The sequence below is a fragment of the Grammomys surdaster genome, unplaced genomic scaffold (genome assembly GCF_004785775.1).
Source record: "Grammomys surdaster isolate TR1022 unplaced genomic scaffold, NIH_TR_1.0 255, whole genome shotgun sequence".
In the NCBI taxonomy this organism is placed as follows: Eukaryota; Metazoa; Chordata; class Mammalia; order Rodentia; family Muridae; genus Grammomys; species Grammomys surdaster.
Window position 1 is genome coordinate 5,087,364 of NW_021604696.1, and position 11,045 is coordinate 5,098,408.

Here is an 11,045-nt window from a genome sequence, read left to right on the forward strand (position 1 = left end):
AGGGGGAGGGAGGGAGAGAGAGAGAGAGAGAGAGAGAGAGAGAGAGAGAGAGAGAGAGAGAGTGTTTTCTCACTGTATAGCCCTAGTTGGCCTGGAACTCACTATGTAGACTTCAAACTCAGCAGAAATCCATTTACCTCTGCATCCTCGGTGTTTGTATTAGCCACAGTGTCTGAATAAACTTTTTAAAAAGTTTTATTTAGGATTTATGTTTTAAATTTTTATTAAGATTAAAAAGTGTGTGTGTGTGTGTGTGTGTGTGTGTGTGTGTGTGTGCATACATATTCGGGTACCTTCAGAGGCCAGAAGCCAGTGTCACAATCCCCTGGAACTGGAGTTACAAATGGTAGCAATCTAACTGATGTGTGTCTGGCAATCCAATTCTTGTTCTCTGCACAAATTCTATTTAATTTCTGTGCGGTCAGTGACTCTTAAATGCTGTATCCTGGTAGAGATATGACTTCCCTCCAGATCGATGGAGAAGCAGCCGAGTGCCAGACTAATTTGCTCCTTTTATAAAATAGAACTGCATTGCCATTTAGCAATTTAAGCTGACAAAAGCCGGACACTGGCTTTGCTCCAGGCATTTGCCTAACTGCTTTGAAGATGCTGCTCAATCCTTGCCATGTCCGACAACGTGGCTATTGCTCCAGGCACAAGACATTGGAACACAGACAGGCTAAGTAACACCTATCGGTTATTTTATGTTCCTGTGATAAATTACTGGAAGTTAGTGACTCCTAAAGTTCACTTTTATTATTCTGTTCCAGTTTCCCAAGGTAGAAGGAGAAATGATTCTTGAAAGCTGTCCTCTGACCTCCACATGCATTCTCTGGTATACAAAATAATGACTTCCAAATTAAAACACACACACACACACACACACACACACACACACACACACACACACTTGTGATAAAAGTATTGAAGGAAAAAGGAAGACTAAGGAATGACGATGGGCAGAAAACGTAAAGTCTGGCTGTTTATCCTGTTTATTAATCAGGAATGTAACTGAAATAAGATGTCAGAAAGACAGCACAGAGTATATTGGAAACCCAGTGTCTAAGTCTGTTCTGACACCACAGACAGGGTAATTAAAGCTGGAGCTTCTGCCTCAGGGCCCTGGTGGTCAGAAGTAAGGTCAGCTCCTCTGAAGGCCATTCCCTGTGTCTGTGGGCACCTTGCCTGCCTCTTGCCCAAACCAGACATGTTGGATTGAGGACCCCATTTTCATTTGATTTCATGTGCAAAGCCCTTATTTCTTGATGAGCCACACTTGTCAGTGCGGAGGATCCTAACTTCAGTCTGTCTTTTGAAGGCACAAAGTTTAATCCATGATAGCAGAGACCTCTGAGGAAAGATGGAGAAAGGAATCTGGATTGTCTCCTCCAACCATCAAGTGAAGAGAAAGGAAGTGTTTGTGTGTGTGTATGTATGTATGTATGTATGTATGTATGTATGTATTTCTGTATCTCTGTATCTCTATCTATCTATCTATCTATCTATCTATCTATCTATCTATTGAGACGGGTGCATCCTTTGGCTGAGCTGTTCATTGGGAATCCTCATAAGGAAGTGTACAGGGAAAGCAGGCCATACTGGGGGACACCTGTCATCCCAGCATTTGAACTGTAGAGATGGGAGAGGGTCAGTGTGGACCAGTCTTTTCAATGGTAAAATTGTTGCCAGTTTGCTGGCTAGTTTTATTGCAACTTGCACAAGCTTGACACTGGAGAGGAAAGAGCCTCAGTCGAGAAAATGTCTCCATAAGACTGGGTTGCAGAGAGAGAGAGAGAGAGAGAGAGAGAGAGAGAGGAGATGGAGGCAGATGTTCACATGTCTATAGCAGTCACCTGTTGCGTTTCTTGGTCTGTCTCTGCACAGATATTGGATTAAAAAAAGTTTGAGAATAAGCCACAAAATTCAAGAGGTTGGGGAAAAATGAAAGAAATGAGGGAACAGCGCATAAAATTGGGCAGAGACAGCGGCGGGGGTTCTCAGAGCAAACGAGAGGGGAGCACTGGCAGTGACAGTGGCCAGAACCATAGTGCCAGTAGTAAAAGTGAACGGAGTGCCAAGCCCAGAGCTTTGCCTGGGACAGATGAACCTTATGAAAGCAGCGGTAACAGAGAAATCGATGTCTCCTATGCAGATCCACGGGGCCCTCAGATAGAAAGACCAAAAACTGCAGCCAAGAAAAGAATTGACGAGGATGACTTTGCTGATGAAGAGTTAGGAGATGACTTGCTCCCAGAATAATATAAACTCTAATATGCTCTCTCTCTCTCTGTGTGTGTGTGTGTGTGTGTGTGTGTGTGTGTGTCCATGTTTGTGGAGGCCACAAGACAGCCTCAGATGTTCGTCAGGCACCATCCATCACCTTTTTACGTTTGTGACAGGGTTCCTCTGGCCTGGAACTTGCCATATAGGCAAGACTGGCTGGCTAGCAACCCCCACAGCTCTGCCTGGCTCTGCCTCCCTGCTGCTGAGATTTATAAGCATATGCCACCACATCCAGCTTTCTTTAGAGGACTCTAGGGCTTGAACTCAGGTCCTCCAGCTTGCAAGGCAAGCACTTTTCCAGTTATGCTCTCTCTGGCCAAATAAGTCATTTACCAAAGGAAAGAAATTGCCTTATAAGGTAATGCTCATGTTAAACCTGGGATCAAATTCCAAACTTTAATTTTGTACACTGTTGAAATTTTAAATAAGTGTGTTTTGTTCCCTGAGGATGGATTTGTGCTGTCATTTTTTAAAATGAAGTAAAAACTATGAAGCTATTAAAAAAAAGAAAAAAAGATTGGGTTGCAGGCAAGCCTGTAAGGCACTTTCTTAATCAAGTGATTGATGCTGGAGGTCCCAGCCCATTTTAGATGGGGCCATCCCTGGGCTGGTGATGCTGAAGTCTGTAAGAAAGCAGGCTGAGCGAGCCATGGAGAGTAAGCCAAGAAGCAGCACCCTCCATGGTCTCTGCATCAGCTCCTGCCTCCAGGTTCCAGCTTGAGTTTCTACCCCACCTGCTTTGGATAATGAACTGTGATGTGGAAGTGTTTCCCAAGTTGCTTTTGCTCATGGTGTTGTATCACTGCAGTAATAATTCTGTCTAAGACAGCTGCCAATCAAAATCTCTCTGTATCATGGGAACACGGTATAGCCATTATAAGTAAAGCAGGGGTTAAGTGTCCCTGAATCCCCACACTCAGTAGGCTGGGGTGGGAGGATCTTGTATTTGGGGTTAGCCTGGACTACATAGTTGGTTTCAAGCCAGTGTTGGCTGCTGATGGGACAACTTACAGAACATTGCACTTTTTTTTCCCCATGACAGGGTTTCTCTGTGTAGCCCTGACTGCCCTGCATCTTGCTCTGTAGACCAGGCTAGCCTCAAACTTAGAGGTTTGCCTGCCTCTGCCTTCCGAGTCCCGGATTAAAGTCATGTGCTACCACCGCCCAACTACATTTGCATTTATTAAAGAGATGAAAATAAACTGTATATTATGTTTTAGGCTGTATATACTGTAAATCTGTTCTCTAAACATACATGCTTTCTCAGTTCATGTCTTGAGCAAGAGATGATTTGGTGGGTCTTGGAATAAGGCCTGAAGTTCTGTTTTATTTTGTTTATTTTGGTGTGGATGGGGTGGTATGAGACAGGGTCTTAATCTTCAACACAGGTTGACCTAAAACACACGGTAGTCCTCCTGTTTAAGCCTCCTAAATGCTGGGATTATGAGGTAGCCATCCCTCTTTATACAGAAGCCTGTCCAGGAATGCTGAGGCTTGTCTGAATTTAAGAATTGTTAGAATGTTGGATTACCTCTGAGTACCCTGTTTTTCATTTTCTCCAGGGCATGGAAGTTTACACTGCAGGATTCCAGAACGAACACAGTAAGTTGCCCATGGTTGTTCCAGCTATGTTTGTACATCCTGAGTCTGTGTATGTAACAAACTGGAGAACAGGAGGCTGGGAGAGGGGAATGGAAGAGACCTGTCCACACACTTGCTTCCTGAGCAGAGCAGGGCAGGGTGCCTCTTGGTGACAGTGATCACCAGATATAAGAGGCTCCTATTGTGGTCTGATTTGAAACAGCCCCTGTAGACTCAGCTTGCTTGGCAGCTTGGTTGCCAGCTGATGGAGTAGTTTAGGGAAGTTACTGATTTGAAACAGTCCCTGTAGACTCAACTTGCTTGGCAGCTTGGTTGCCAGCTGATGGAGTAGTTTAGGGAAGTTACTGAATCTTTAGGTGGAGCCTCACTGGAAAACAGGATGTCACCAGGTCACTGAGGATTTGTCTTGAGCCTGACTTGACTTCTATTCAGTCCTGATCCTGGATGTAACATGACCAGTTCCCTCTTGCTCCTTCTATCTTGCCTTCTCTGCTTGTTGCTATGCCTCCCCTGCCCGCTGCCACGCCTCCCCTGCCTGATGACACGCCCACCCTGCCCGATGCCACGCCTCCCCTGCCCGATGCCACGCCTCCTCTGCCCGCTGCCATGCCTTCACCACCGTTGATGGACTGTGTTCCTCTAGAATTGTAAATCAGAACAAACTCTTTCTCCTCTGAGTTGCTCCCATCAGGTTATTTTGTCAGAGTAGTGAGAATCTAAGACAATACCCTCCTCAGCCAGGCCCGGCAATTCCAGTGTTATCTCTCTCCAGGTTTGTGGCACCTTGAATTCTGCTCTATTTTGAAGTAAAAGTTCAAAGAGAACCATGGTGCCCACTTCGTCCATAACATCTTATCCTCCAGGCATGGTGGTTTTAATCCCAGCAGTTGGGAGGCAAAGGTGGATCTCTGTGTGAGTTCGAAGCCAGCCTGGTCTACAGAGCTAGCACAGGACAGCCAGGGCTATTACACAGAGAAACCCTGTCTCGAAAAGCCAAAACAAACAAACAAACACCAACCAACTAAAGAAACAAAACAGAACAAACAACCCTCCCAGAAACAAGCAAACAAACAAACAAACAAACAAACAGATCTCAGCCTCAAAACACTAAGACCTTTTGTCCTTGTCCGTGTCCCTGATACTAATTCTCACCACAGGAGAGAGAGAAACCATAAATCCTGTTGTGTCCCTGTATCGTGCCCAAGACCTCTGTGGTCGGCATTTTCATTCTTAGATGGGGCTCCGTTGTTTCCAATATATTTATAGAGAAAAGTAGAAAAGTAGATCAGGCTTAGAGGAGAACTTGTGCCAGTGGCCAATAAAGTCAAAAGGCCCAGTGTCCTCGGCCTTTGTTGGCCAGAGATACTTTAACTGAGAACTCACCCCACACTCCTGTCTTTCATGAATAGCCCCTGCCCCGGAAATTAGTGTCAGTGATCCATGCACATGCAGTTAGCAAAATCTCTGTGCAGTTCTGCGGGTGGGTTGTTTTGTTTTTTGAAGAGTTATTATTTTTTTTCCTTTTCACTGGGTCATAGGTTTTGAACTACAGTAGAGCATGTTCCTGGTGCACTCCTGATTATGCCTGAGGTCTAAAAGGCATCGGCGGCAGGGCCACCTCGGCAACTTCCTGGGCCAGAACTGCTCCTCTCTGGCGAGGGACTGAGTCAGGACTGGCTGCTGAGCTCAGAGGGTGTTTTAGTAGGCTCTAGGCTGCCCCTGGACTAGCAGGAGAAGCTCTTCGTGATCTTTCCTTTGCTGAGTAAATGTGCTGTTGGTCTTAGCTGTCTTGTCTCCCACAGGCTTACGTTGGCTCACCAATCCTGTCTGAAGAGACCGCAGTGGCCGCATCACCGCCCCCCTACGCAGCCTATGCTACGCCGACCCCTGAGGTAGGGAGGTCTGGGAAGAGAGCATCCACATGAGGGAAGCCGGGCTCTCTGGTGCTTTTCCATTGCTGTTAGTCTCGTCTCTTCTGGTTTTGGTTGTAGTTTTGATCTTAATCTTAAGTCAGTCTCAGGGAAATTAGAACTAACACTCCGAATCTTCCCTTTTTATCACAGAGTATTCCTCTTTGCTTAGATGAGATAAAGCAACGCTTGGAGCTGGTGGCTCTGTTGACGGAGCGTTTGCCTACTGAACTGGAGGTTTTGGTCCCCAGCACTGCGTAAACTGGGGTTGGCAACACACCTCTGAGTGCTTCGGATGTAGGGGCGGGGCAATTAGGAGATCAAGATCGTTCTTGGCTATATAGGAAGACAGCTTAATCTAGAGAGTCTATCTCAAAATAAACAGAAAACCTGTTGTGTATGTGTGTATGTGTGTGTGTGTGTGTTATTTGTTGTTGTAGAGACTGAACTCAAGGCTTCATATAATACTAGACAAATTCTTTACCACTGAGCTATCCCACCCACTGTTTATAAATGTATTAATTAAGGTATGTGTGTGTTTGTGTGTTAGCATGTATGTACATGTGTGTACGTGTGTGTGTCTGTGTACACATGAAGCACCTACATCTACAGTGCACAGATAGAGGTCAGAGGACAACTTGAGAGTTGGTTCTCTCCTTCCATTCTGTGAGTCCTGCAGATTAATCTTGGGTCATCAGGCTTGGCGGTAAGCACCTTTATCCAATGAGCCATCTGGCCAGCCCTGAATCCGTTTATCTATGTTAACTGCAAAACCTTGCTAGGTTTTTGACCAAAGCTGCCATAAGCCAATGCATCATGTTTAGAGCGAAGTCTGGTTTGCTGCCCTGAGCTTCGAGGACTTCTCAATTTCTCTCTTTGCTTTTATTCTTGGCTTTCTTTAGTTTGTTTTGTTTTATCAACATTTTACAGTTTTCAGCATAATGACTTAATACATGTTCATTAGATTTATAAATATCTCATTATTTTCAAGTGGCTGTATATAACTGTCTGTTTTAAAAGTTATATTTTATTTTTTGTGTATGCGTGTTTTGCCTGCAGCTCTGAGCACCACATACATGCAGTACCTACAGAGGCCAGAAGAGGGCACCAGATCCCCTCCAACTGGAGTTATGGGCAGCTGTGAGCCCCCATGTGGGTGCTGTAAACTCTCCATCACTTTCTCTCTTCTTCCCAAACTATGGGATTCCAAGTATGCAGCACCACACCCTAGATAGTTCCAGAATTTGTATTCTTTGTATATTAATATATAGTATGCATTATACTGATTTTTTTCTTATAAGTTTTTATTTTTGGTAGAGGTTTTTTTTTTCATTTAACTATGTTCATTTCATAATTGCTAACTGAAAGATTTTTATAATAATTACTTTAAAATCCTTTCCAGAGGGCCAGGTATGCATGCCTTTAATCCCAGCAGTCGAGAGGCAGAATCAGGCAGTTCTCCATGAGTTTGAGGCCAGCCTGGTCTACAGTTTGAGTTCCAGGACAGATAGGGCAACACAGAGAAACCCTGTCTCAAAAAATCCTTTCCTAAGCTGAGTATGATGGTGGACACCTTTAAACTTCGTACTCAGCAGAAGCACGTGGATCTTTGTGAGTTTGAGGTCAGCCTTGCCTACATAGAGAGTTCTAGACCAACTAGTAGACTGTTTAAGGACAAAAAAATCTTTTCAGCAAGAGATATTGTCTCAAGGTAATAAGGTGTGGGGGTGAGGGTGAGGGGGAGAGTGCAAGAGTGGGTGCAAACTCGAGCGCATGCGCCTGGTGTCCTCTTCCGGTTCTGGATGCATGCACGGGCATGTACGCCTTCCACACATGTACATTTGCCCCCACACACCCGTACGTTACACAAAGATCAGCCGTCTATATACCAGAGACCAACACACAAATCCTTTCTAGATAATTCTAGCATCTTCCACCCTCAGGTGCAGGGTTGGAACCTAGCCTTTCTCCCTTGCCTAGCAAGCTCCGCCCACTGAGCCGCACCCCAGCCCTCACACTGACATCTCTGCGGTCTCCATGTGGGCATTAGTCTGTGTCATTTTGTTTGAGATCATGGCTGTTTGTGCTAAAAGTGATTTTGGTCAGAACCTTGACATGTTAAACACGGTGAGACTCGGGTCTTGCCAGGTAGAAGTCCAGATTCTCAGCCCACAGCCGGGGGCCGGGTTCCAGCTCAGGAGTTTAGGTTTTCTGAGTCCTCTCAGAGCACCTTGCTGGGAAGAGAGGAATCCCTGTTACTGATCACTGCTCGGCTTCTCCACTGACAGGTGCATGGCGTCTGGCCAGCTGACCCACTCCCCACCAGGCCTTTAGTGGTTCCTAGGGGTTAAGAAGGGCAGATTGCTTCTGCTCAGCACAGGTGGACCCTGTGGTTCACTCCGTGGTCTGCTGCATAGCAGAGTGGGTGCCTGCTCCATGTGCATCCTTTCCTGTCTGTACTCTAAGGGAGCAGGGGAGGCTTGCTGTAGCTGCCGTAGTTGTAGTTGAGGCTGTTGTAGAGCATGCTGGTTAGGCCTTCCACCTCTGACCTTTGGGGACAGGAATAGGGTGTTCCTGCAGTCGGTTCTTAGTGTTTGCACAGAGTAGAGGAGTTATTGGCTCTATGGGCACAGAGAGCAAACTTTTCCTGGCTTGTTCCCCGACTTTTCCGTCTGTACTCATTGGGATTTCTGAGTTACCAACATCTCCATTATCTAATCTAGGATATGCCACAGCACACCTGTGGAGGTCAGGATACACCCGTTTATATATGCATGTATGCATGTACACGTGTATGCATGTATACGTGTATGTATGTATACATGTTTGTATGTTTGGATACATGTTTGTATGTTTGTATACATGTATGTATGTATGTATGTTTCATCACATCATCTCTTGTCTCTTCCCCCCAGTACCTCCCGTGCATGTCACCCCTCTCCATCCCCACGCACCCCTGCTCACTTAAGTGTGTTCATGTCATCATTGCTAACAGAGGATAATTTCTAGGACTCAGATCATCCCTTTTTACTACATGAGTTTCAGGGACACAAAGCGTGTCATCAGGCTAGGTGGCAGGCACCTTTACCCACTGAGTCATCCCACCAGCCCCTCCCTCAAAACTGTATTTCTCACGGGACTTCCTCTCCTTCCAGGTCTACGGCTATGGTCCATACAGTGGCGCATACCCAGCAGGAACTCAAGTTGTCTATGCCGCCAACGGGCAGGCGTATGCCGTGCCATACCAGTACCCGTATGCAGGTAACTCATGCTGGCTGCCGCTCCTGGGCTCCGCACACGGTGGGGGCAAGGAGGAGCCTTGCTTTTCAGTTTGAAGTTACATGAGCTACACTTTCCATTGGAGACCCCAGGTCACTTTGCTGCTCTGAGTTTTGCGTATTTTTCTTCAAATAGTTCTTTGGACTTTTACATATCTTTACAGTGCTAGAGTAATTGTTATTTAAAAAGTATTACATCTGTATTGATTTTGTGTGCATGTGTTACACATATGTGTGTGGGTGCATGTGTGTCACAGCTCGTGTGTCACAGTGAGGGAAGGTCAGAGGAAGATTCAAGGGAACCAGTTGTCTCCTAACACTGTGGGTCCCTGAGATTGAACTCAGGTTGTCAGATTGGCGGCAACTGTCTGTGCCCTACTGAGTCATCTCTCCAGACCAGTTTTTGACTATTTAAAGGTTTTTAGTAATCTTTATTTAAAATATAACCCAAAATACCTTTGTTGCTTACATTTTCTGTATGTCATTCAATTTAAACATTTTTTAAAGTTTTATTTTTCATTGTGTGTACGTGTCTATAGGTATGTACACATAAGTGCAAGTACCTGTCAGGGCCAGAAGAGGGCGTTCGATGCATGGAACTGGAGTTATACATAGATTCAAGATGACTTGTGGGTGCTGGGAACTGAACCAGGGTTCTCTGGAAGAGCAGCAAGTGATCTTGACTGCTGAGCCATCTCTCCAGCCCCCTTGCCATTCATTCAGTCTTAACCACTAGAAGCCCATGATAAGGAATAGTGCAATGAAACCACACAATTTATAGGCCATTCTGGTGGTACAATATAAATCTACAGAAAAACTTAGGAGCTAGGGAGATAGTTTAGCTGGTAAAGTGCTGGGTGTGTAAGCACGCACACCTGAGGTGAGATCCAGCGCCTGTGTAAAAGCCAGGCGTGGCGATGTGCGTCTGTATCCCAGCACTGGGGACGTGGAGATAAGAGGCTTCCTAGGGCTCAGTGGCAAAGCGGGTGTCCGGCATGCGTGACCCCTTGGGTTCTTTCTGTAGCTCCCGAAATAATTATTTGTTGTTTAATGGGACACACTTGTGCTTAAAAAGTTATTTGTTATATGAAATTCAAACCCAGTTGTGTGTCTTGATTCTTATTTACTAAACATGACAATTTTAGACTAGCAAGAAAGTAGGAAATCTAGTGAGGTATGATTTTTACTGCTGTTGGTATATGGGATTCTGAGGTAGGACCAGGGTTCATGGGAAGCCTGCTAGGGACCTTAGAGAACCCTTGGCCAGGCACCGCAGAAGATAAAAGGCCCATGTTGAAGTCTTTGGAACGTTCACCCAGCTCTATGTATGTGAACAACAAATACAAAAATTAAGAAATATAAAGTCTGAGGGTGGAGTTTAGTGCTTGGCGTATGTGAGGCTCTGTGATCAGTCCCGAGCATTAAAAACACAAGAAACAAGACAAACAAACAAGCAAACACAAAAGTCGTGAGCCAAATAGAAGACTAGAAACATTTGCTTAAGGTATTAAAAATGGCATTTGGATGTTTACATATCTTTACATAGCTAGAGTTCTTTTGATTTAAAAATGTTACATTTGTATTTATTCGCTGTGCGTGTGTTGTGTATGCATGTGTGGGTGCATGTCTGGCACAGCGCATGCAGAGAAGTCAGGACAACCTGAAGGGCAGCCGCTGTCGAGGTTCTGTTGGGCCTGTGCTTCAGAGTCGTTTGGAAAGCTAGTGCACTCGGCTAGAGGGTACTCTGCTTTATTGCTTCAAAACTGAAATCTAGACGGGCACGGATGTGGCTCGGGTGGGAGAGTCCCGTGCAGCACACACAAACCCGCTGCACGGCATAAACCTCAAATGGTAGAGGCAAGAGGATCAGAAGTTCAAGGTTTTCCTCAGGATGAAATAAGTTCCAAGCTGGCCTGGATGACAAGAGGCATGTCTCAGAATAAATAAAAACAAAAGGAAGGAAGGAAGGAAG

General features: G+C 45.4%; 1 protein-coding gene across 1 annotated transcript in view; it reads left to right on the plus strand.

Annotated features, from left to right (window-relative positions):
• Nucleotides 1-11,045, plus strand: part of Plekhb2 (pleckstrin homology domain containing B2) — a 34,704-nt gene that overhangs the window by 15,350 nt on the left and 8,309 nt on the right. Inside the window, exons 5-7 of the mRNA XM_028775430.1 lie at nt 3,846-3,885; nt 5,688-5,777; nt 8,951-9,056. Coding sequence (XP_028631263.1) covers nt 3,846-3,885; nt 5,688-5,777; nt 8,951-9,056 — 236 coding nt within the window. The remainder of the gene's footprint in view (nt 1-3,845; nt 3,886-5,687; nt 5,778-8,950; nt 9,057-11,045) is intronic.